Source organism: Lipophrys pholis (genome assembly GCF_963383615.2).
Source record: "Lipophrys pholis genome assembly, chromosome: 19".
Taxonomy (NCBI): Eukaryota; Metazoa; Chordata; class Actinopteri; order Blenniiformes; family Blenniidae; genus Lipophrys; species Lipophrys pholis.
Genome location: NC_137647.1, coordinates 12,933,142 through 12,960,076, shown reverse-complemented (window position 1 = coordinate 12,960,076; position 26,935 = coordinate 12,933,142). Strand labels below are relative to the sequence as shown.

The 26,935-nt window shown below is 43.3% G+C and overlaps 1 protein-coding gene across 1 annotated transcript; it reads left to right on the top strand.

Annotated features, from left to right (window-relative positions):
• Window positions 1-1,602: 1,602 nt before the first annotated feature.
• On the top strand, window positions 1,603-26,929 carry mapk8ip3 (mitogen-activated protein kinase 8 interacting protein 3; the record flags this gene model as incomplete). The annotated part of the gene is made up of 32 exons (XM_080487656.1): window positions 1,603-1,908; window positions 5,877-5,997; window positions 6,595-6,665; window positions 6,831-6,916; window positions 7,954-7,977; window positions 9,756-9,807; window positions 10,620-10,851; window positions 11,008-11,110; window positions 11,831-11,949; window positions 12,737-12,748; window positions 14,426-14,483; window positions 14,657-14,809; window positions 15,603-15,660; window positions 15,929-16,080; window positions 16,452-16,508; window positions 16,626-16,796; window positions 17,398-17,557; window positions 19,413-19,463; window positions 20,087-20,176; window positions 20,728-20,874; window positions 20,967-21,132; window positions 21,215-21,412; window positions 21,500-21,683; window positions 21,949-22,068; window positions 22,364-22,444; window positions 22,578-22,645; window positions 22,878-23,026; window positions 23,261-23,432; window positions 23,517-23,630; window positions 24,399-24,563; window positions 24,716-24,862; window positions 25,657-26,929. The coding sequence occupies 32 exons, from the start codon at window positions 1,603-1,605 to the stop codon at window positions 25,779-25,781; spliced, it is 3,912 nt and encodes a 1,303-aa protein (XP_080343782.1). The 3' UTR covers window positions 25,782-26,929.
• Window positions 26,930-26,935: the final 6 nt, after the last annotated feature.

The following is a 26,935-nucleotide window of genomic DNA, read 5'->3' as shown; positions in this document are numbered from 1 at the left end:
CATACCAAACCTGAGGACTGGTCGGCGTCACACTTTACACATGATCAAGACAGTATTTCTATAATACCTGATCAGATTTGACGTGTGCGAAGTGAATATTGTAATAAATTTAGGAGATCTCAAAGTTGGCATCTGGAAATATGTTCAGTCAATGATCAAGATTCAAGAAGAACTGTTCATTTAAAGTACCTTAAACATACATTTTCTTATATTTAATGTTACTTACATTTTCAAGAGTTGATTTATTTCTTCATAAGCCTGTGTCGGGAATTTACTTTAAAAAAAATGATTCTGTGGTGTTTTCTCTTTAGATCCTTCAAAAATATATATATACGTATATTTAATGCACCTATGCGAATCATACCATGTTGTGGAGGAGGCCAGAGATGGAATACGGAGCCAGAACTATATTTGTTCCAACATTTCAAGTATTTCTTTTTATACATGGATCTAAAATGGCAAGAATGTGAAAATAGTCTGAAAATACATTTGTTCTATTTTGATCATTTAGGGTATTTTCATTCATGTTTTTCAGAAATTGGGCGCGGCGTGTCTCTCTCGGATCTGCACCCAAGGGGGGCATTGTTAAAATGGAATAATGTTTTGATTTGACCTATTTTCCTTTGTGAATTTTCACTTTTTCTTATTTTGTAAAAAAAAAAAAAAAAAGAAAAAAAAGAAAAGTGGACTTGTATTTTATATATCTATACATAGAATACTGTCAAAGCTTTGGGACGCTATTTATGTGGCTCCTAAACTAATATTTTGACATGCTTTCTCCTCTTCAGTCTTATAATGAGTCGGAGTTCAGCCTTTATTTTGGAGACTTCGCCTTTTTCCGGTGCGCTCCTCCGGATTGACGCACTGACTCCGCTCGCTCGCCGCAGACGCCGTGACGTGAGCCGGACTCGGTCAGCTGGCTCCTCCATCAGAGCAGCAGGGAGAGCCTCTCCCACCGGGAGACATCACCATCACCGCCTGAGTCCGGCCAGCAGCAGCATCGGCCACCCGCCGGAAGACGAGCAGGAGCAAGGGGGGGGGGCATGGGACTATAGAGGCGGGGTGGGGCGTCGGCGATCGGGGAGCGTTAGATTATTTATTTACCTATTTATTTATTTATTTATTTATTTATTTATTTATTTATTTCCACCCGCCAGTAATGGCTGGGGTCCATGGCTGCGGCTGCTGAGAGGCAGGTGCGGTATCATCGACGGAGGCGTTCCGCTGCTCGGCAATGGCCTCAGCCGGGGTCGATCCACCGGCTGCACCGCTGCGCATCCACCGCTCCCGGAGCCTGACGCTCCCCACCGGGGGACAGAAGCAGCAGTAGCTGGGCCGCGTCCGGAGGAGAAATCCCGTAACTAGAGGAGGAGGAGAGGAGAACGGGGAGTGGGGGGGCTCTTCTCATCAAAATAACAGAAGCAACATTTCCACCATCGGGCACACAGGGTGATTTATCCGAGGAGGGACGGTGATTGAATGTTTCCTCTCCCCCCGGAGCGGATCCGCACCGTGTGACAGTCCCGGCTCGCAGGCCCCGAAAAAAAAAACTGTTGAGCAGCAGCCTCCTCCGGACACCGGGAGCCGGCTCCAGCCGCCAGGATGATGGAGCTGCAGATAGACGAGGTGGTGTACCAGGACGACTACGGCTCCGGCTCCGTGATGTCGGAGCGCGTGTCGGGCCTGGCCAACAGCATCTACCGGGAGTTCGAGCGGCTGATCCGCAGCTACGACGAGGAGGTGGTGAAGGAGCTGATGCCGCTGGTGGTGAACGTGCTGGAGAACCTGGACGCGGTGCTGACGGAGAACCAGGAGCACGAGGTGGAGCTGGAGCTGCTGAAGGAGGACAACGAGCAGCTCATCACCCAGTACGAGCGCGAGAAGGCGCTGCGCAAACAGGCTGAGGAGGTGAGTGCATGACCCCCCCCCCCCCCCCCCCCCCCCCCACCACCACCACCACCACCACCACCACCACCCGCAACATCACATCCAGGTGCCCCTCTCCTCTCCTCTTCTCCTCCCCTCTTCTCCTCTCCTCTCCTCTCCTCTCCTTGTCACGGTGCCGTCAGGGCGGAACGGAGAGCTTTCATCAGCCATGTGACTCATGCTTGTGTCTGTTGAGCTTATTTTTAGTCTCCATGCATCGCAAACTCTGCTGACAACAACACTGTCTGCTATAGAGGAGGATGCCCCGTAGTTAAAACACTCTTCACTGCAGTCATGAAGGGAAAGTGTTGACACTGGAAGCAAGAAACAAGAATGTGTATCCAGAGACTAACTAACAGTTGGCTGCTCTCATGTAGCTGCTCAACATGCAAATTTACTTTGTTCGTCAGACGATCATCCTATAAAGCATTTCAATGCATATGACATTCAAACAGACACTGAGATCAGAAGAATGCACATTCGTACAAACAGCAGAAAGAAGTACAGTACAATTATACTTATTAGTGGTCCATACTTCAAACAAAACAAAGCTTCAGTTTTTCATATGATCAATTTATTGTATTATTTGGCCTTCAAGTGTATGCAAACATTGGCTTCAGCTAATTTATGAAATGTACTTATTACCTTTTAATTATATGTCAAAAGCAGTTCATGAGAATAAAGACTGCTGCAGGTACTCCTGTTCATACTACGATTAGATCTAATAGTATAACTATTATTGTTTCATTTACTTCTGCTGCAATCAACCTCTATTACTATTACATTAATTAAAATGACCAACCTACTGCAAATATTGACATCCCTCTTTACAGGTGAAACGTTTATCCTTTCAATTCTCCTCATTAGCCCGAGCTGCTACTCAGCACAAAACAAGAAAATGCAAATATTTACCAATATGAAGTACAAACACAAAGTTCCAATGTGACAGCAGAGCTCAGGGATGTAAAAGCTCGGTGGGCGTTCACACTTGAAAATATCAGAAAAAGGACAAACACAAACATGTACGTCGTTATATAGAGCGAATGCTTTACAGGCCGAACTCCTCATCGAGCATTTTCTGTTCCCTGAGCAGTGTCACGGCAGCTCGGGGATCCGGCAGGCTTCACAGAGCAACTTTAATCCTCCTGCCATCCAAAGAGGCCTCAGCATATCACTGGCAGCCCTGCTGGTATCAGCTTAGCTCAGCTCTTAGTCGGGTTCATTATCTGCTCTCTCCACTCTTTCTCCCTGTGTCCCTCCGTTTGTTTACACTGCGCAGGCACAAACTGAAGGTGTTGGCATATTTCCACTTCTTTTAATGTTATTAAATGAGGAGGGGGAAAAAAAATCCTTCCTGTTAAATCCTCCTAGTAAATTTACACTTGAATGGGATTGTATTTGTGAAGCTGAGATTATATAGAAATATAGAACTTTATTGACTATTTGGGGAAACTATTCCTCTGAATTTATCCTAATGCCAGTTCAGCGTTTCAGCAACGTGTCAATCACTGTCCCGAGACTCCCAGTTCATCCTCACGTTCCCAGTTCCATGGAATATAAATCCAGTTCATCAGTTTTAAAATTGATCTGTTTTCTGATAATCTTTGTTGACCATCCAAGTCTGGGGGGGTTAGAAACTTTTTCTTTCTTGAACTAAATATGGAATCAACACATGGTTACACGCACTTTTACATAAAAGTGTAGATCATGACTCAAATTCGGTGAAATATTCGGCCGCACCAAATACACAGAGAGGCGGTTGTGTCTATCAGTGGGGCAACATGGGGGATGGGACGGTGTGCTCGGGATGGGAGTCGTTTGAAATCAATAGCACACTGAGGGCGCCTGGCACTGTAACATGATTTGTGCTCAGAAGAAGCAGAGAAAGCAACACAAGCAGAGAAAATTAAAAAAAAAAAGAGAGATGGACTCTGGCTGAGGCAGGAACTCGCAAACACACGGGCCCGATCTGAGCAGGATGAGAGAGCGAGAGAGGCAGAATCTCACAATAACACGCCCGCTGCAAGACACGGGGAGCAACAAGCAAACAGGCTCTCAGATTACGAGGTTATTAGGCTCCAGCCTATGGTAAACAAAACCAGCAGCTCCAGTTCTGCCCGTGAAGCCTTGGCCAAGACATCCAGGATTACAGACATCAAAGTCAGACTTTCAGACACTTTTTGCACTATTGTTGCTGCTGCTGCTGCACGTTTTGGACTCTTTTCTGGTTTCTAATGGGATCCCACCACTTTCACTGTTTTCACCGTGTAGGTTGAAAAACTGTCTCCTTTAATGGGTTTTGCTTCGGTTACATAGCATTAAAACTGATTGACCTGTCAGCGAAAATCTATCTCATGTCAATATTTTCATTACTGTTCAGCCTCTGCTCAAGTTTTACACGCTAGAAACAGTCGCAGTTCTGCTTAAGTTATACTTCTTAAGGGTACTTCAATTATTTATATTGGACTAATCAACACAATACTCCATTTTTTCATTCGATTTGAAAATAATTCAGCTTTTATTTATGTTTTTTTGCATTTTTTTCCAAGTTGGCTGTATCAGAGCTACTATTTTAGTGTGGGGTAATTATCAGAAGGAGAATTCAGAAAAGAGCCAGAACTAGAAAACAAGTGACGCGGTCACCGCTCATGAAAGTTGGAAAGGAAGTGATTTAATCATATTCATTATCAGATGTGTCCTTGAGTTCTAGCTACAGTATGTACTCAGTATTAAAGGAGCAGCAAACGGGAATAGCTAAAACCACGAGTTATGAGAAAAAACTGCCAAAGCAGCTTTAAAAATATCCTAAAATGACCTGAATTTGTAAAAGAAAAAAAAAGGCTTCAAAAAGAATAAAACATGCAAAACGGCTTGAAAAAGAGCCAAAATGGTTCAAACTGTTAAAACGTAAAAAAAATTGTCTCAAAAATGCTGAAAGACGATGGTGAAACCATTAAAATCCAGTAAACGACAGCTGGGAATGTAATGAAATGTGTTCCCATCCTAAAGTGTAATTGAAAGTTCATAAATGCAACAACACAAGAAACAGTTTTTGTACGTCTATCAAAACAATATGTTTTGAACGCTCTAAGCTGTGATGGCCTCATTTAAAAAGTTGAACATGTTTTTTGGTTCTAGTTAAATTTGTTTTGTTAGAAAGTGACAAAAATGGCTCTTTTGGCCACGAAGGCTTGACGAGTGAGACGTTCGACACGTCGCTGTGACTTTTTCCTTCACAGTAAGAGTTGTTTTTTTGGCTCATTGCCATAATAAATAAAGCCTCTTTGCACAGATTTGTTTCCCTCCTTCATTAACATACTCCACCTTATTTATATAGCTCTTTCAAAACAACCACAGCTGAATCAAAGTGCTGCACATAAAGACATGTAAAAACCTAAAAAAAAACCCACAACTTTTCAGCATCAGTGTGAGCCATTCCTTCTAGAAAGCCATCTTGTTCTTCTATTTGCCATTTTGTGCCGCGTGTATCTGCTGCATTACTGGTCCCAAGGTCTCCGTGCAGTCAGAGGATTACAGTATTAAGAGTTTGTGGACTCGCCGCATTGAAAAAAAGGACGTCATTGTTAAACAGCTTTATTAAGAAAAAAAAAACTAAGCAAGAAACGTTAAAGGGAAATAGGCAATGTTTCATATCCTTGCTATGGGTGTTTAGTTATTGGGTTTATGTTCACACTGTGAGATGGATCTGTGTTTTAATGCAGCTGTAAAACACGCGTTGTGTTGAAATGGTACAAGTGTTGAATTAACATTGATCCACTCGCCCACGGTGACACTGTTTTATTACAAACATATGAAGTGAACATTTAAAAAGCCTGTTTAACACGCTGAAGCCAACAAGACGATGTGTGTTTTTTAGACAAAGCTTCTACACTTGGAAATATTAGAGACATCAGTCCTTGACGCAGTGTGTTTCATGTGTCTTCTGATAGAAATTCATTGAGTTCGAAGATGCGCTGGAGGCGGAGAAGAAGGACCTGCAGGTGCAGGTGGAGTTTCTGGAGCTGCAGAGCAAACAGCTGGAGCTCAAGTCAAAGAACTACTCGGACCAGAGTGAGCTTTGAACATGACCACAGTCTGGAGTTAATGTTTAGTTTACGCTTGAATGAATTCACAAATTCTGTTTTTTTTTTTTAGCAAATCCTCACATATATAACGGAAGAAAATAGACTGACAAAACATTTCCATTGGAGATCTTTAGGGAAGATGAAATGAGGAAATAGACACGGCGCATTGAGGAAGTACAGCATATTTGAACGTAGTAATGAGTTCTTGCAATGAAACACTTGATCTTCTCTTCACTTCACTTCTTAACTCTTATTCTGTTCATATTCACAACGGACATTCAAGTTCCTACGATTTAGTTAAAACTCCCTCCTTTCAAACCTTCAGAGACATAAAAATACCAATTTAAAAAAATTCTGCAATGAAAAAAATTATAAAATGTTAGGAAACGACACCAAACAGCGGATACTAAACTAATTTATCCGCTTTTAAAAACTCTACTCTCCTAGTTATTTCAACCATTTATCAATTAAATTAGTGATAAGTTATGGAGTGGACTGGTCAGCTGCTCAGGTTTGAGTCATCTGGATGTTTTATTTTTCTTTCTGTTGGTTGCTAAACTTGCTGTGTCTGTTTGTCTCTCAGTCACCCGTCTGGAGGAGCGAGAATCCGACATGAAGCGAGAGTACAACGCTCTGCACCAGCGCCACACAGAGGTGAGCGAGCCTTCAGCCCGAAGCTCCTCTGGTCACTCGGTCAGAAGGGCTTGAAATTGAAAGTTTGTCACGTAATTCACGACATAATGTGGAAGTTGGTGAACACACCTCTGATGGTTTTGGTGATACTTTTTCTCTTAGACATTTGTTTCATGTCTCTAACAGATGATCCAGACGTACGTTGAGCACATAGAGCGGTCCAAGATGCAGCAGGCGGGAAGTCAATCGGAAGGCCCCGGCTGTGGACGAACGTGAGAGTTCTTTCTGTTTGTTTTCTCTCCTTCGTTTCTTTGTGGACTTAAACTCCAATCTCTCACCCGTCGCTTCCGTCGATGGTGTTTTGGCGTTTCGTCCTTGATTGCATTGAGCTTTTCACATTTCAACGCGCTCATTGTGCTCACGCTGGCGTTGCTGGTCAGGCGCAAGTGAGGAACAGCTGCTCCGTCCCGCTGACAGAGAGGAGAGGCAAGAAGTCCAGCAGCCCTTCTGAGGCTTGTGGAGAAAGAATGAGAAATAAATAAAAAAATAAAAAAGTGAAGAGATGATTCGTCAGCTTGAGGACCGCTTGACCCGTGAGGCAGGATGAGGAGCAGCTGCCACTGCAGCGTGGCTGCTATTTTGTGTCTCCTCCTCAAAAGTGATGACTATAATGTTACGGTTGGTGGCGCTGGAAGCCGTCTGGTAGTGCCCCCCTATCTTTGTACATGGTGCTCAAACAGAGTCCATAAATCTTCAACTCAGGACGACGTCTCTTAGGACTGCGATGTATTTGTGTCCCGTTTTTTAACATTTGCTGTAAGTAGCAGTGGTTGCCATGGAAACCAGTAGCTCAGAAACGCCAGCCTTGTTGTCACACAAACGCACGACTAACGTACCACACCGCAGAGCGTTGGATAAATTTGTCGCCAAAGATTTTTGACAGCAGTGTTGTTACTTCTGTGTTGGACGATGAGAAATCAGACTGCGGACATCCAAGGGTTGATTGAAATGGACTTATTGGAATCCCTGAAATAGATGAATCTCTATAGTCGCAGCTACTGTTCTGAAATCGTCCTTTTTTAGTGGGGATTATTATTATCGTCATCTTTTTTTTAAGTGCAAACCTCTAAAATTAATTTAAAAAAAAACCAACAACTTAACATCCATCCAGGATAATGGCTTTAAAGTGTGTGTGTGTTTGTGTGGTGTCCATGTGTCATGGCATGTCCGTGTGTCTCCTGTCTTTCTCTAATCAGTGTCTGTCTTGTCTGTCTTGCTGGCTTTGCTCTCTGTGCTGCTGTTTGCACAGTCAACGCCACTCATGGAGGAAAAGGTAAATCCAAGATGGAGCCACAGCCGCCCTCGGTCCGCTCCCCTCAGCTCCGCCTCCTAAAACGAGCCTAAAGCTCTTGACTGGGAAATGCTTGACGTCCCTCCTTATTCTTTTTGCTGTGCCTCAGACCTCAAATATGCACCTTCCGTCCTCATGCATATGCTTTATTGATGCTTATAACAGCCTCTTATCCAGATTGCATAAATCATGTTGCATTATGATAAAATGATGATGGACTGGAATGTTAAGCAGTGCAACATGCATTTTGTTTTTCTAGTTTTCTCTACCTACCTTCTCCTCTTTTACCCTCATGTGTTTGTGTCTGCCAGTCAGTCCATCCATGTGTCTGCCTGCCCGATGGCTTGTCTGTTGCGACGTCCATGATTTATAGGATCATGACAGTGGTACGGTCGCAGGTCTTTGTTGTTCTTGTGAGAACTTCTCCTGTTTTGCTTCCACCACGCAGTCCAGAAAACATACACTGTAAGTGCACTGGATGTTATAGCGACCCTGTTTTAGAAAAGGCAGGTATAGAAGATGGAAGAAGGAATATTTTATAGAATCAGCTTGACATTTTGGGTCTTTTTTCTTGAGTTGGATCAGACTGACATCACAAACAGTGAAAAAAAAAAGCTTGTCTGCATCTTTATAAAAAAAACAAACAAAGGCTAATTCTTAATTATTTCAAAACTATTTTATTTTATTTTATAAACTTATTTTATTCTGTATTATGTGATGAAACTTGTCATGAAAGCAAAGACGTAGTTAGGTATCATTGTAAAAATGTTGAGCTATCGTTTAATTGAAAGTCTGTGTGAAGCAAAATCACAAATTTGATCGTAAAAACATTTGAGAAAACTCTCAGTATAATCACATATATAAGCAGCAGTGAAGTAGTTTGGGATCAAAAATTCTGGTTCCAAAATTGAGACCATTTAAGTATTTTTAGATTTTGTGGCTAAGTCTAAAAAAAATAAAAAAAATAAATAAATAAATACTCGATAACATGAATGCACTGAAACGTGGTATCTTAGGATTTTAACTCCAGCTGTGTTTCTACATCAACTACAGTCCAACGTTTACAAGTTAGCTGTAACTGGATCTGTGATGGTGTCGGGATCTGCTGGTTGTTATTCTTCTGTTTGTGAAGAGGCACGTTACCAGGCCGCTAAAGATTAGCAGCCATGCCAACCTCTGCAGTGACCGCTTCACGTCCAGCAGCGTCTAATGGACCAACAGAGATTCACTGTTGGTGCAGAATAGAAACTAAATGTACGACCTTCAGCCCACCATCTACTATTGGCTATTCTGCACCTGTGTGTTATAATTATAGACAATTTCATTAGCTAAAATGTAATGAATTAAATTGCATGCACTTACAAAGGACAATAATGGAAAAGAATAGAATGACATCATAAAGAAATCTTATGATAAATTCTTGCATTTCATACGTAATTTTCTTCATTTGCAGATTATTTTTATAGGCGGTTAATGAAGTATTGCTGTCTATTGTGTCAAATTCACAGAAAAACACAGATCTATGCTTTACGCAGACTTCAAATACAGTAACTAGAAGTGAGCCTCAGTGTGAGTGGTCGTCTCGTGTTTGCACACTGCGATGGACTGGCCAACTGTCATGATTAGTTTGCGTCTTGTTCTGAATGCATGCCACAGTAAGTTTTAGCCCCCCGCTGAGGAAACATCAGCCCAAAGAAAAATGGATGTCGACAGCCCTCAGTCAGTCTAACATCGCTCTCCTCCTCGTGTCTCCTGTGCAGCAAAGCGGAGCGGCCGCCGTCGTTGAGCCTGTACCCCAGCGGCGAGGGCATGGTACGTGGGGGTCTCGGGGGGGCTAGGATGATGCCCGGGAAAGACATCTGGCAGGTCAGCGAGCTCGGCCAGTCTTCCTTCAGCTCCACCTCTCAGGTTGGACAGACGGAGGCCCTGTCCTTCTGCACAGCCTCCGCCCTCCGGGCGAGTGGAAGGTGGAGAGGCTACGAGCCCCCCCTCCCTCTGGACCGCCTCCTCTCCCACACCTGCTTCTGTCACTTATGAAGCTTCTTTTCTTTTGTTTTTTTCTGTCAATCTGTTGTTTAAACTCAGATTTGCCATATATAGATGTGGTCTCAAGCAAGCTGGGGCCATTTTCACATTTTTCTTTTTGTTCATGCAGTGTTTTTTTTATAACTGTGTGATTATTTTGCGATGTGACTGTGGAGCTCCTGCCATGTGTCGTCTCGTTTTATTTTACTTTTTACTTTTTTTTTCAGTTGAAGTGTTGTTCAGTTTTTATTTGTTTATATATATATTTTTTAAAGTAAACTGATATTGCTTTATTGTTGTGAATCCTTAGAGTATTTAACCTTGAACCCATTCTGAGATTATTATCTATTGAGTTTTGAATATATAGACAGTTGTGTATTTTCAACAATAAATTATGTTCTGATAATTATTCCTTAATCTTCTACAGTTATCGTGATAGTCGGTTGGTGTGTTATCACATCCAAACCATTTGGTTTTGGGGATATTTGGAGTCGCTTTGCAGCTTTGAGAAGTAGGAAAGTGAAGGCCTGACTTGCTTTTCATCACATGATGCTCATTTCAGTTTGTTTGTGTCTCAATCGCATCCCTCACCCATCAAGGAGGACGGATCAGAGTCTGATTCCGTGGCGGCGACGCCGAGCAGCACAGGAAGCAAGTCCAACACACCCACCTCCTCCGTCCCCTCCGCCACCGTCACCCCCATCAACGAAGGCTTCCTCTCGCACGGCAACTTCGACGCCATGCGCTCTGGAAACCGAAGGAAAGGCGACAAGCGCCTCAGCCGGAACATGGAGGTCCAGGTTTCCCAGGAAACCAGAAACGTCAGCATTGGTAAGAGGATGTCAACAAATGTGTCCTCGGCACAGAGCTTGAATGTCAGAGACGACGCTATGCAGCTTCACCACCGCCTTAGTTTTCACTCCACGGTAATTGTAACAGTAATGTTCATTAGATGCTGGTTGGCTGTTTTTCTGCCATGTTTTTCAGGAATGGGAAGCAGCGACGAGTGGTCTGAGTTTCAAGAGATCATTGATTCCACTCCTGATTTGGACATGTGCGTGGACCCCCGTATGTATGGTGGAGGAAGCAGGTACCATGAGACTTTATTATTTTCTCTTATCATGTATGATGAAATCTTGATGCTTTAAAATGAAGAATTGAGAAAAAATTCCTTAAACACAACTGGAATCAAAAATATTAGTTTTTTTTTTTGACCATTCACACAAATTGACAAAAGACACATTCCTCAGTTTGTTTGTCGTCAGCTCTAAAGTACATTGCAGTGTACAATATCTTTGTGAAGATTAACTTCAATCGTGAGCAGATGTTGTTGCAGATTTCAAGACATTCTGAACCCAATAGATGACATTACATTTATATATTTTACCATGTTCAAGCTGGAGATTGTTCAATTCTTCAGCCAAATGTGCAATAAAAAAAAAAAAAAAAAGACATTTGATATTTTAATCTTACATGAAGAAAAACTGAATTTATTATTGATGCTCAATGAGATCATTGATGATGTTTTGATATATTTATATACTACTCCAGCATGCCCTTAAACACATGGGGTTGAGCTAGTGTTTGCAATATGTGTGTGTGTGTGTGTGTGTGTGTGTGTGTGTGTGTGTGTGTGTGTGTGTGTGTGTGTGTGTGTGTGTGTGTGTGTGTGTGTGTGTGTTTTGGGGTTTTGTGCCTTTATAATGTTGGAGTGTTGGTTATGGGGATTTTATAATGACATTCTGTATGAAAAGTGATATATACTGTAACTCATGATTGATTGGTTGATTGAGTATTGTTTGTGTTGCAGCCCCTCTCAGGGCATAGTTAATGAGGCCTTTGGCATCAACACGGACTCTCTCTACCACGAGATCAAAGACGCCAAGTCAGACATCATTGGAGATGTGGATGCAGGAGCTGAGCTGCTCGGTAAACACACACTGAGACTGTAATATAGTTTTATAGTTTTTAACTTTATTGGTGATACTGTATGTGAGAGCTACAAAGCCTGTAAGAGAAATAAGTAACTGGTCAAGCTTGATGCACTCTACGCTATCAGGCCAACATGTGATATTACTCAGTAACATCAGAAGGAATAGGAAGTAAAATTGGGGCAGATGCATGCGCCGGTCACAAAATGCCAGACTATATTTTTCGCCCCCCCCTTTGCATTCCTGCAGGGTGTGAGCGCCACGAGGCTGCGTGAACGTGCTGCTGAACTCACTGTCTTTGTTTCTTTGCATGCATGGCTGCAGCGCACCCCTGCATCACTGCAAAGTCATCCAGAAAAGATTTACAGGCCCAAACAATGGACTGCAGCCTCGTCTGCCCAATCATGCAGTGTCACTAATGCTCATTCACTTTTTTTTTTTTTTTTTTTTATTGGACAGAAATGTTTTGAGAGGTTTTCCGTTTGAACAGATTTTTCTACATACATTCATTAGCATTCATAGAATCAGCAGGTTATGTTCACTGGTTGCTGCTCCTCCATGTTTCAACATCATAGCCATCATGTGTACAATACTTCATATATACTGTTTGGTTGGATTTGGTTTATTTTGGGTTGGATTTTAGTTGCTTGGTTTTAGATTCACGTTATATTTTATGTAGTCAAAAAAAACCAAGAGGTTTGCCTTTGTTTTATTGTCCATCTATTAACCTCTCACCCATTTCTTTTTCCCCTCCTGTTTTATGCGTCTGCTGGTGACTCCCCTAGGCGAGTTCTCAGGTGTGTATTTGAACATGCATTGGTTGATATTTCTTTTTCTTTTTCGTTTTCTATCCACTTTCCAAACTGCATATTTTAAACAGTACATCACTCCAGTAAAAACTGTAGGTTACTGTAGTAATCCTCACCATATAGTTATTCTTTTTTATGAGTCAGTCACTTGAAAACTTAAATTGCTTTATCTGTATTTTGGTATTTTTGAACTCACTTAAGGTTAAGTACTCTGTTTTAATATATAAGGTACATAATATACTAGGAAATATTCAAGATCCCTGCCAGACATATTACCAAGTTCACAAAGACAGACCGCCATGTCTTTTCAATATATTTCATATGATTGATTAAATAACGTTGATGGCAGGAAGTCGCCAGATCTGTAACCTTGTTTCAGTTTGAAGATCAGTTTGTTGCCTGCCTGCTGAAATCCTGCTTCAAGCCAAATGAATAAATGCCTATAAACGTCCACTCTCCTCTTGACTTTTCATCCTTTGTCTTTAATCTGTGTCCTTTCCTCTTTTTCCTCTTCTTCTCTTCCTCTCTTGACTCCAGTCCGTGATGATTTCTTCGGTAAGGCGGCCTGTGCCAACGCTTGTGGTCATGTTTGCTTCTTTATCTCATTCCCTGGCTGTTAGCTTTCACATCTGCCCGGTTACGTCTTTGTGTCTGTTTTGTGGCTTTGAATTTATTCTCGTGCCACATTTTTGTCTGACCAATTTAAACCCTCAATTCTGTTTGAATAAATTAGACCAGGTTAAATATTCCGCCATTATAGCAGCAGACGTATAGCAAAACATGCAAAGGAGCAATTGAATTTGTATTATTGTTTGTATTTGAAAAAACGAAAGCAGAATGAATGAGTGAAGACTAAATTCAAAGCTCGGAGAGGCTACTTCTGCTGGTTTAGAGCTCAATGAGAGTTCACTCTCTGCAGTAAACCGCTCGCATCAAAAAAAGAATAACTTTTTCCAAAACAGTTTTCAAGCTGCCTCATTTCCCATCATTAGAAGTCACCCATTTTAGGGAATTTTCTCAGCTGCAGTTTCAAAACACGAGTGTCTCTATACGACACAAGTCACCACCAATCGTTGTGTAATCACAAGATCCTCTCTGCTTTTAGTTTCAATTTATTTTCAGCCGTTTCATGTGTGAAATTTCCTCTTTGTTGAGACGTTTGCTTGCCGTTTGTTGCGCAACGCCTGCAGCCTCTGTGCATGTTTTTCAGTTCATTTCCAGCAATAAGCCGGCGTTAGGATTTAGTTAAAAAAACCAAAAACAAACAGCAGACATGAGAGCATAAACATTATCTTGGTTCGAACAATCAACTCTGAACTTGCACATATTTGTATCCCATCAGCTGGAGCCGTTTCTGAGCCGACACATTTGACAGTATGGAGGTGAAAATATGCGCTCGGCAATGTTTGCTGATGCAGTCAATTCTGTCAAGATCTGTCTGTGAACAGACCTGAATAATAAGAGGGATGTAATGTTTAACATTAGCATTTTTCCAGTGTTTCAGCGCTTTATATAAAACCTATTTTCAGTGTGGTTGTCAGGGTGGTTGTTCCCCACAACACGCTGAAAGCATTACCACTACAGATAAACACACTCTGTTTGTCAATAAATGGATGGGACTTTATTTATTATTTGTGATGAGTAACGTCTGTGGGACTGTTTCAGGAATGGGAAAAGAGGTGGAGAACCTGCTGACAGAGAACAAACAACTCCTGGAGACCAAGTAAGATCAATGTTTCTCTGTGTGTGCTCTTTACTTCCCCACTCTTGTTTCATTGTTCATCTAGTTCAGGTAAGCATCATCTCGAGGATAGCGTCATCTCCACGTGCTCTCCTCAGCTTAGACGAAAACATTACTGTGGAGCCTATATTCTATTTTCTTCCATCACTCAACAGAAATGCTCTGAATATTGTGAAAAACGACCTTATTGCCAAAGTGGACGAGCTGTCGGGGGAGCAGGCGGGGCTGAGGGAGGAGCTGGAGGCGGTGAGGCAGTCCAAGAACAAGGTGGATGCCAGAGTCAAAGAACTGGAGGAAGAACTGAAGAGGTAAAAGCAACCGTGAGGCTCCTGGGAACGTGTCAGCACAAATAAATAAGGATTTGGTCTAACTGTTAAAGTTCGACAGCTTCAAATTTGTAATCCTCAGATGTTATAGAGTAAATAAGAGCTGTAACCCAAAACCATGCGGCCTTAAGAGTAGAGATTCATTCCAACCGGCACAGAAGAAGTAACACGATAGTTTTGAAAAACTGTCGCTGCTGAGGTGTTGAAGAGCAAGAGGCTCAAATGTCTCAACACGGTTCTGCTTTTGCCCTGTTGTAGGCAGTAACTTCTGGATTTAACATAGTGGGACTGAGGACAAATGTTACGATTCTTTAAATTCTTATGAAATAACTCGGCACAAAAGTTTGAAAAAAAAAAAATTAATTTATGGAGCAAAAACATTTTCTACTACTGAAGTCTGTTAATAAAAAATCTTGTTCATTTAATACTCCGCAGACAGTTGGATACAATATACAGGAATAGAGAAGATTCAGATACTCAGAATAACTACTGTACACCTTTAGAGGATCGTACACATCTTCAACATACAAAACAAACAATTGTAAAACTACAATTTCTGATAAGAAAATGAAACACAAGCAGTGTGAACTGAAACATGATGAGCACATGGAAAACATCAAATCATTGAGCAGGTAAATGAAGTTGACATTCCATTTGTCTGTCATGATCCGGATGGTGTGAACATTGAATTGAATCCCGCTGCGTCCACCCTCGTGTCACCCTTTTTTCCTCTTCCTCCTCTTCCTCACTCACTAAGTTTTTGCCTTTGCTGCAGGTTGAGAGCGGAGGCTCTTGGAGCATCTCGGGACTCCAAGGATGAAGGAGGAGATGATGTGAGTGAAACTGCAGCTTGCTGCATTAGCGCATATTCATCATGACTAAAATGAAAAGAAGGTACTGCTGTAAGAGGAATTTATATACAGTACATGCGGTTATTGAGCTCATATTTGGTGCCGTCGACAAGAGTTCTTCGGTTAAGATGTGAGGATTTTTTTTCACACATTTAACACAAAAGTAGAAATAATCATCACAAACGCAACTCTGCTGGAAGAGTTATGGAGCATCCTGCAAATGACAAACATGGTGCTCTCCTCCACCCAGTTCTCGTCTCCGATGCAAGACGGCGACATGACAATGACCCAGCGGCGGCGGTTCACCCGGGTGGAGATGGCCCGGGTGCTGATGGAGAGGAACCAGTACAAAGAGCGGCTGATGGAGCTGCAGGAGGCCGTGCGGTGGACCGAGATGATCAGGTCAGCAAGAGAAGACGCAGGGCTGAAAGTCAGCATATAAAATCTAAACTGTAGACAAGATTGTTCTCGCTGATAGGAAATGCAGCACAATGTTTACCCCAGTGCACACTTCAAATGTCAGTTAATGGGAATTACACAGCTAAAACAATTAGTCATTTTAAAATTACTGAATAAAAACACTCGCATTACATTTGCACATAAATTCCTGAATAGCAAATAATGATAATATCGATAATAATATTATGTTTAAAGTTCCCTATGTTGTGTGGTCTTTTCCATTTTTGTCTCCTGAACTGTTGTTATGTTGTGTCTGCCTGGTAAATAAATGCATGAAGTGTATTTTAAAAATTTTGATATATCTTTCTCCATAGGGCGTCCCGGGAAAGTCCTGCCATTCAAGAGAAGAAGAAATCCACCATCTGGCAGTTGTGAGTTCAAGATGTCATCAATGATTCCTGACCTAGAATCAGAAATGCCTCAAATCGACTGAAACAAAACCTGCAAAAGGTAAAAACGTTCCTTCTCTCTCCGTCTTTGTCCACAAGCTTCGCGCGTCTCTTCAGCTCATCGTCCAGCCCGCCGCCTGTGAAGCGGCCGTACTACAGCGTCAACATCCATTACAAGTCTCCCTCGCCGGCTGGTTTCTCTCAGCGACGCAGTCACACCATGTGTCAGATCTCCACCGCCAACCGCACTTTGGAGTTCTTCCCTGAAGAGTGAGCCTCAGCCTGCTGCATACCGCCACTGCACCTCACACCTCACACTGACCCTCGGCGCTTATCTGCTTCCCACGCTGCTTTGGCACGAACGCCCGGTCGCTTGCTCGCTTGTGGCGGCCCAAGAGGAGATATATTTATCATGGAGAGCCTTCCAGCCATCTTTAATAGTGCTTCTAAAGATGATTCCAGCTGTTTGAGGGGAGGTAGTTCATCACTGCACAAACACAGAGAGGACTGCAAACATGCAAACTCCACACAGAAACCCTTGAAGCTTTCAATTGACACTAATAACCTTTATGGTTAAAGTTTCATCAACAAATACTTTGAGTCAAACACAAATAAATACAGAACTTTTACACCTCAGACATGCTGAATGTAGTTTAATATGGTCTCAGCAAGGTGACAGCTTTTTTTAACAACAGCTGGAAACTCGTTTGCTGTTGCTCTTCTGGTCTCTCTCTCTCTCTCTCTCTCTCTCTCTCTCTCTCTCTCTCTCTCTCTCTCTCTCTCTCTCTCTCGCTGCTGGCTGGCCCGGCTTGTTAACGCTTGGCTTTTTCTCTCTCCTCTCCTCCCTCCTCCCCCTTCTCGTTGCTTCCAGACTGGCCAGTAACGGTGTTGCGTCTCTCCTCAGTGACTCGGCACTGTTGGCCCGCCGAGAGCAGCGGCGTGAACAGTACCGGCAGGTTCGGGAGCACATGCGCCGCGACGACGGCATCATGCAGGCCTGCGGCTGGAGCTTGCCGTCCCGCTTCAAACAGGTACAAGCAAATCAGAGGCGGCATGTCGGGAGGGCCCTCCAGACCGCCACTCGTCCCAACAAAACAGAGATATCTTAGTTTGCATGAGGAAAAAAAAACCTCCAGATGTTTGACAGAAAACACATGAGACCAAGAGGTGAAATCAGTGGGTTCAGAGAACATACATCTAAAATGGTGTAGAGTCGAATACTTTTGTTTAAATGTGTGGGAAGAAAAACTATATGTACAAAAAGCAATTCTCAGTGGTTGAAAAGGTTTGCTAATAGTCATAGATCAAAAAAAAACCTGACACCAGACAACATGTTTAAAACTAAAACTTATGTTTTAATTATTTCAATGTAGTTTCACATTAGGATGTATCCTCATAAATTTTCTCCCAATAAATCAGGCTAAATAGAAAATAAATAAATAAATTTAAAGCTGAAGTGATTTACTCACTGCACATGTACAATCCCAATCTTTTTTATTGATTTCATAATACAGTTTTACAAGTTCAAAATGTTATTGATTCCTATTTAAACCAATAAAATCTTCATATGTGACAGCAAGATTATAAAGTATTATCTAATCTTATGTTGTCGAGAGAAGACTGTATGGATTTTTATTATATAATTGAGCTTCTAATTGTTTGCCTGAGACCCACTAATAAATTATTGATGAGTCCGTCTGAGGCTGACTGTGGGTCAATGATGCTGTTTCGTCCAGATCCATCGGTCACAACATGTGAAGAGCCGTTTGGTTTTTTATGGAATGACAATATCACTCGTTCTGTAGTTTCCCAGGTAAAACATGTACTACAGACACAAAAGTACCAGAAAACTACACATTTGTCCAGCACTGAGTAGCACCTGACTCTTAGTTCTAGCATTATCATTATCGAATGCCGTTATCTTCACTGTAGCACAACTCTATTACTATTTCACTAAGTCACTGTTTCGTGAAGAGGAAGGGCACTTCGTTGATCCTGAACTAGCTCAGTCCTACTTATATCCCTTTAGAATACGTTTTAATGTCAGTAACAGTAACATAAGCCTCGATCCACATCAGATGTAGCAGTCTTAAATGTGTAGGACTAATTTATCTCGGCTCTTTCTTTAGGATATGATGAGTTCATGAATCCGTTTTTTTTCTCCAATAAGTGGTAAAATGTAGCGTCTTCCTCCATCTAATGGATGTGACTTTAGCTGAACTGAATGAGTTAAAGAGTCATCAGACTGACCCACATAATGCTCGCAGGTTAGTTAATGTGTCACAGCAACAACACAATAATTCAGCTTTGTGCACAATAATTAGACGGGCCTAGTTAAAACAGTTAAAGAGTTACCTCCCAAATAAATAGTTCCTTTCCTTTGCAGTATCTAGTGTCTGTTCTTTGAAGAAGTAACTGTGTTCTAATGAATTTTGTAACTTGATTAAAATGACATTGAAGGGGGTAGATTGCAGCAGCAGCGGTCTGTTTGCAGTATTGGTTCAAATATAAGACCAAATCTAGTTTTAAATGTAGAAATTAATCTTATTTTGCATATTTATCATTTTCTATATTCAAAATAAATTCACTTGGCCTTACATGTGCATAATTCTTCATTTAGAGCCGAGCCTGAGCACTTTGTACATGCTGCTGTTGTTTCATGATTATCTATAAAAGGAGCTCTGAGGACCTCAGGCTTGTGGATCTCAAAGGGTTGCATGCGCCACGTCCTAAAGGTTACCTTGAGGATCAAATAGATAATTTCAAAGCATGGAATTGCAGCTGGAGTTTCTAGCTGGAAGACAGAGGTTCTGCATCTGTGCAGCTCGGAGGCCAGCAGGCCGAGTGTGTTGCTAGGCAGGCGGCTCTAACTCTGGTCTCCCACAGACTGGTGGTCAGACGGACAGCGCTCAGGACAGCCCGCTGAAGAGACAACAGGCAAGTGAGACCGACAGAGTCCCAGCATGCTCCTTTACGGCTTCCCCTCCCTTTAACCACCTACTTAGAGCAACAAACACCTGAAAGCAAGACAGGCGAAAGGCGACGAGCGATAATCAAGGAGCTGTTTTGTTTTGGAGCCTCACTGAGACCCCGTGAGCTTTTAACATGATGATTATTTTAAATGCCACCTAATGCTAAAACAAGACGACTTAGAAATGTATGCATGTCAAGAGAATATTTTCAGTCTTTCTCCCTCTGCAGATGCTCTTGCAACCTTTTGACCTTTAACCTCTGTCTGTCTCAACCTGCCCTTCCTAACACACTCGTACTGTAATCTTTCAGCGACTGTGGTTGTTTTCTGAAGTCATTTTTTGTGAAGTTATTGGGAAAATACCAGCTGTGATGGGTATATTGATGCCCCTGTCTGATTTTGCTGGTATCATTAATTTATCGACGCATCTCTACCCGCTTTATCAAAGTAAAAGTCGTTGCATCTTATCCCATCTAACATTGGGTGAAAGAAGAAAAAAAAGGAATAATAACGGTGCCTTTATGAACTAGATAATTTTTTTCCCCTTTTATTTCTTTATCTTCTTACTTATTTTGGTTTCTGTCTTTAGACCGGCAATGACAAAGACGATAACCGCATGAAGAATGTTCCCGTCCCGGTTTACTGTCGCCCCCTGGTGGAGAAAGACCCCAACAGGAAGGTGAATTACAAAACATCATGACCAGAATCATTGTTTTTAACCTAAAACCATCATTGTACCCAGAGGAGCTCTCGAAAGGGTTTCAGAGGGTGACAACATCTTTACTACGGACTTCATCTGGGTTGAATATTTATCCTTCTGAGTTGTGATATCTTGAATGTAGCTCAGAAAAATGTGCTTGCTTTAGATTTTCAGTTTACAATTCTTTTCAAAAGCAATGATTTGTTTTATGACATCTTGAAGACAAGCAGCTCCTATGGTAACAAACTGATGACTTAACTGAAGTTTGTATTCTTTCAAATAGTTGACCTTTTAAAAATGATTGCTGAAAGACACTTTAATGACATGTTGTGCTTTGCAAAATCCTCATCATTTATGCCCTTGACACTCGTGTTTCCAGCAAGTGTTTGTATATAATAATAGGTTTCATTTGTGAAATGACAGCAGCTTTAAGTCAGAGTCAAACAAACAAGGGCAGCAGGTTGGATTTAGAAAAGTACACGTCTCTGACCAACTCTCGTCTTTTGTGTGCACGTTTGCTTGCTTTGTAGTTGTGGTGTGCAGCGGGGGTGGACCTGACGGGATGGAGGGCCAGCAGCCAGGAGTCGGCACCAGCTAGACCAGCGTCGAGCAGCAGCGACCCGCTGCACGCTGACGAGGACGGAGCTGACAAGAAGAGCAGCCCCGAGAAGAGGAAGGTAGGGCCAACCGTGACCTGAGGACATCCATTCGCTGTTTCTCCTGCATTGAAACGACGTCGATAACCCTCCTCGTTGCTGTCCTCGCTCAGTCGAAGGAGCTCCAGGAAACCGACACCATGAACAGTCGAGTGTGGATCCTCACCAGCACCCACTCCGCCAGCAAGGTGGTCATCATCGACGCCAACCAGCCGGGCTCGCTGGTCGACCAGTTCAACGTCTGCAACGCTCACGTCCTGTGCATCTCCAGCGTACCGGGTGAGAGGGAAAACTCTGTGAATGATATGGACTCTCCTTTTAGTCTGGGTGTGGCTATTAATGTGTGTTTGCTTGTGTGCAGCTGCCAGTGAGAGCGATTACCCAGCAGGAGAGATCGTGTTGGATCCAGGCGACGGAGGAGCGGGCGGCGGGGAGGACGCCGGCTCGGTGGAGGGCATGCTGGCGGGCATCACGCTCGTCGGCTGCGCCACCAACTGCAGCGTCGCCCGCAGCAACTGCTCCTCACGCACTGACACACCCATCATGGACAAAGGACAAGGTGAAGGCATCACATACACTCCTGCAGCTTTTTTTTTTTTTTTTTTTTTTTGAGCTCCGCATTTGTCTCACGGCCGATTTGCCACAGCTCCCACAGCTCCACCCATGAATGGGAAGATTCACCCTGCCCAGTCAGCAGAGGAGGCCACGGAGGCCACGGAGGTCCCCGAGTCCACAGCCAACCAAACAGAGATCCGATCTGGACCTCCAGGACCGTTTACTGAGCACGTCTTCACTGATCCTCCGCCTCGTCCTGCAGATAACTCCGACAGGTGGGCGGTTAAACCTTGTGCTTACTTTATTGGTTTGGTCTTGATTTGTCAGCATGTTTTGTTCTGAATTCACCGTCATGGGGGACTAAATCAATTACATCTCAGTTTGCAGGTATCAGCAAATTGAATCTTAATTAATTCATCAAAACATTTTTAAAACAATTTACCTCCTGCTGAGTCATCACTATAGCTCAAGGCTACATTGTGCTGAACGTCAGTACAGAGATCCAGGTTTGAAAGACAGTGTCTGTCTTTGTGCACACAGGAGCGCCGGCCACTCCAAGGAGGAAACGTCTCAGCCCACAGAGTCGGAGGACGGAGGTGAAGATGCCAAAAGCTACACCAGCGTGGCCCCCACCATGTGGCTCGGGGCCCAGAACGGCTGGTGAGGCTGAAATGCTCATATTTTACTTCTACCAAGTCCATTTAGCATTTTTTTCCCCTTTCCCATACAGCATTTATTTATTATTGATCAGACTAGGATTTTTGATCGACGTGAGAACATTAAAAAATCAGGCTGGAAATTTAAGGATTAGTAAAATGTTCATTATCATTCCCCCAGATGGGAAAACTGACGAGGTTGAAATATGATGTTTGAATGGTCGAGTTAAGACACGCTTATTTAAACAGTCGGAAGTCTTTTCTCTGGTGTAACCGTCCTGCGTTTATTTTTCTTCAAGGTTGTACGTCCACTCAGCTGTTGGAAACTGGAAGAAGTGCCTCCACTCCATCAAACTGAAAGACTCGGTGCTCAGTCTGGTGTAAGAAAAATATCATTCTATTTCCTTTTATTTTATGTTTCCAATATTAGCTGCGGGGGGGGGGGGGGGGGGGGTGTTCAGCTGTCTGAATAAAAGTTTTTTTATGGATCTCATCCATCTCTCTCCTCTGCAGGCATGTCAAAGGTCGTGTGCTGGTTGCACTCGCCGATGGGACCCTCGCCATTTTCCACAGATCGGAGGGTAATTCCAATTTTTTGTTCAGTTTCCAGACCTATGGTTTGTTTAATGACCCCCAAACAACTTGAAAGGCTTTCATAGAAAAGATCATAAGTCTCCAGTTACATGTAGCATAGCTTCAACAGATTTATTTCTTTTTATGCTTCATGTAGGAAGTATTATAACCAAGTACTGTAGTTGTAGCCTGTCTAATAAACACACCTCTGAATCCGTTTGTTTTCTCTTCTATTCATAGACGGCCAGTGGGATTTATCCAACTACCACCTCATGGACCTCGGTCGGCCTCATCACTCCATCCGCTGCATGGCGGTCGTTCACGATAAAGTGTGGTGCGGCTACAAGAACAAGATCCACGTCATTCAGCCCAAAAGCATGCAGATCGAGGTGGGTGGAGAATCTTTTCTTATATCATCAAACAGGGAAAAAACTGAATTCAGTATTTAAATTTTAATTTTTTTCATAAAGCACACATGAAAACAACATTTAAAAACAACATCTTGTTAAGCTTCATGTGAGCTGATGTATGAAGATTCTCTTACTGCAAACTAATAGAAAGGAGCTGACTGCCCGCCTCCACCCCTCTTCCCTCTTCTCTCCCTCTCTCTCTCCACCCGGCAGAAGTCCTTCGACGCTCACCCTCGCCGGGAGAGTCAGGTGCGGCAGCTGGCGTGGCTCGGTGACGGCGTCTGGGTGTCGATCCGGCTCGACTCCACTCTGCGTCTCTACCACGCTCACACACACCAGCACCTCCAGGACGTGGACATCGAGCCCTACGTCAGCAAGATGCTGGGTGAGCGGACGCCGCCTTTCTCTCTGACTCGCGGCGATCTCGACCCCGCGGTGCCCTCCTCTCATTCTGGCTTTTACTTCTCAGGTACCGGCAAGCTGGGCTTCTCCTTCGTGCGAATCACGGCGCTTCTGATCGGCGGGAATCGTCTCTGGGTGGGAACGGGAAACGGCGTGATAATCTCCATCCCACTGACAGAGAGTGAGTCGTGGATTTTTATGTGAATCCGCCGAATAGGAGCTTGATAGGGAGGAATCAGAAGTCATCCACACACTCTCTCCTTGGTTTTTTTATCTTCTTTTCTCCCCACAAAGTCCCCGACTTCTTCCACCCTCGAATTTACTTCTCCCACCTCCGACGATTCTCTCACACGCGGTCTTGTCCTTAACTCTTACTGTCCTCTTTCTCCTGCTCTCTCTCCACCCTCCTCTTCCTCCTACTCCCCCGTCCCCTGCCTCCCGTAGCGGTGGTCCTTCACCGGGGACAGCTCCTGGGTTTGAGGGGTAAGTGGGAGCCCTCCCAACCTCCTGCTCTTGTGATCTCACCCAGTCAAACCTTCATCTTTCCTGAAACACTGTTCACTCCTCCGGCAGCGCACACTCATACACCACCCGTTTCTTTGTGCTTGTGCGCTGAAGGTCCAAATTGATCATTGCTCACATTTTCAGTCTTGTCAAAAGTATATTGTGTTCAGCAAATGTACTTTTTATTCTGTGTTTTCATTGGAAAGCTGCTCTGCATGATAGTTGTCATCAATTGCATGCCAGATGTTTGGTTTTTGCTCACAAAGTGTTGGCTTTTTCTTTTTCTTTTTTCTAAACGTCTTTCATTTTCAGTTGATCTGTGGACATGTGGATTTTATTTGGGAATTTAGTTTAAAGTTGTCTGTTTTGTTTTTGCTTGTGTTGTTGTGTTAAATCAGATTTTGCCATTAGAATCTCTTGACTGCTCTCCTCTGCGTTCCTTCAGCCAATAAGGTTTCTCCCACCTCCTCCGGCGGGGTGATCCACGTGTACAGTGACGACAGCTCCGAGAAAAGCAGCGGCAGCTTCATGCCGTTCTGCTCGATGGCGCAGGCTCAGCTTTGCTTCCACGGACATCGTGATGCAGTCAAGTTCTTCGTCTCTGTACCGGGTAGGCACTGTCAGAGCTGGAGTCTGCACTCACAAGTATTGGATGACATGAGATCAGACCAAATCCACAGTGAAACGTTCAATTTGTGTCTGCTTGTCCGCCTGCTGTATGTCTGTGGTGTCTTTATTATTCTTTTTTTTGTCCTGTGACAGGCAATGTCCTGGCCACCCTGAACGGCAGCGTACTGGACAGTCCATCAGAGGGTCAGGGCTCGGCAGCACCCACAGAGACGGAGGCGCAGAGTGTCCATAACGTGTTGGTGCTGAGTGGAGGAGAGGGGTACATCGACTTCCGCATCGGTGAGCAGTCGCATCCTTAAACACGGCAGCACGCACACACACACACACACACACACACACACACACACACACACACACACACACACACTCAGATCACCTACAGTTCTAAAACTTGTTGCTGCGAAACTGAATATTATATATATCATCTCATGTCTCTCTTAAAGGGCCTTTTTGTATAATTACTGATTACATGATTAGTAAATAAACATCAGTTAAGCTATTTGGAATTTCGGTTTGGGAAATATTAGAAATGGAAGTAATAAATACTCACATTACTGTCATTAATGACTATTTTGGACCTGCGTTTCTGTCATCAATAAATGTGTTAATTTAACTTCTTTAACTACTTTAGCGTTACATTTTATTCCAAAACAAATTCTTAAATTTTTGTAACCCTATCAAGTGAAAGAAAAAGTGCTCTCTTAAATTATTGTTGTTTGTCGGTATAGTGTACTGATTGCCTGTTGGCTATGTAATATATGTGATTAAAACGTTACTTGATACTTTGCATAGTTTTCAACAACAGGACTTTTCCTTGTACTTGAATACAATTTTTTTCTCGGCTCTCAGGAATATTTCAGTCACGTCCATTAATTATATGAAAACTTGAAATAACAAATCCAAGGGAATACAGAAATAAAGAAATAGTTTGCATCCTGGATTTATCGTCTGGTCGGTAGTCACACTTAATAGCAATAGTAGCCAGGATATATTTATAGTCCCAGGGATTAAACAGAGATGTGGCTTGCTCTTGGTTGAAGTGCAGCGCTCAGGCTCTGTGTTTGTCCCCTCAGGCGACGGTGAGGACGATGAGACAGAGGAAGGAGAGAGCGGCGGGGCTTCACAGATGAAACCTGCCTTGAGTAAAGCTGAGCGGAGCCACATCATCGTCTGGCAGGTGTCCTACGTGCCTGAGTGACCCCCGCAGCGGTCTTACCGCCGACACACCCACCTGTCTCCTCAAAGAAACCTCCTCCTACCCAAAACAGCTTCCGGCCACCCGAACCCGCCTTGTAATTAATGTAAAAGTCTCCCTCTTGGCTCTAAACTGACCCCTCAAGCCGTGTATCGTCCCCTGTAACTACTATATCCCCTCCTGCCCCGTCACCCTGTAACTTTGATGCCTTGTAATTATCCCCTCTTATCTAGTACTCTGCCTGATGCCCCGTCTCTGTCCCACCCAGGGCATTGTAACTATCTTCATGAGCCTTGTAATCCAGCCTCATAACTACCTCCCTCCTCTGTATCGATCTTGTATTCACCCCGTAAGCACACTGTATCTCCTATATTTACCTCAATTGTCTTGCATCTGAGAGCTACTCCTATCGTGTCACCATTTAGTTTGTCATCTATGAGAGTGCCACCTCATCACTAAGCAAAGCTCAGAGCCCCTCCCCCCCCCACAACAAGCATTAAATGCCCCCCAAAATAAGATCCGCAGCATATAGAGGAACACGAGTGACGACACTGACGAGCATTTTCCAGATTTTAACAGGAGCAGTTCATCACTGAACCATGACCACTCATGGATGCTGTATGAATGGATGCAGGTGTGGATCAGCGAAGCGGACGGAGGTCTTGGTTTGCTTTTAAAATATTGTAGTCGAATGTAAAAGATTTGACTTTGTTCAAATTTGGAAGACGAGTAGACTTGATTAACATGGAATGTTCAAAATTAATCCTAATTCGGGACAGACGTCTGGGCCTCATTTGGCTCCTCCTGAGAACGTTTGACATCCATCCCACAGTCGACAGTCCTTCATCACCACAACGCAGGAAGAGCCAAACATCCAAGAGTCAGAATGAGGCCGACATCCAGTCTGACAGGGTACGATACCAATGTGTCCAAACTTCATCCAAATCCTCTTTGTTCTTGTCTGACTGGCTGTTGAGGGGATGAGTTGACGTGAGGCAGGTGGACCGTGGCGTGTTGTCATTGTATGTACAGGGATTTACTGTAAATCTCCCAGAAGCACTGAAGCCCATCCTCTTTGTTCAATATGAAGATTCTTGCATTGATCTCTATCTATGTGGATTAAATATTAAACATATTGTGTGCTGAGAACCAATCTG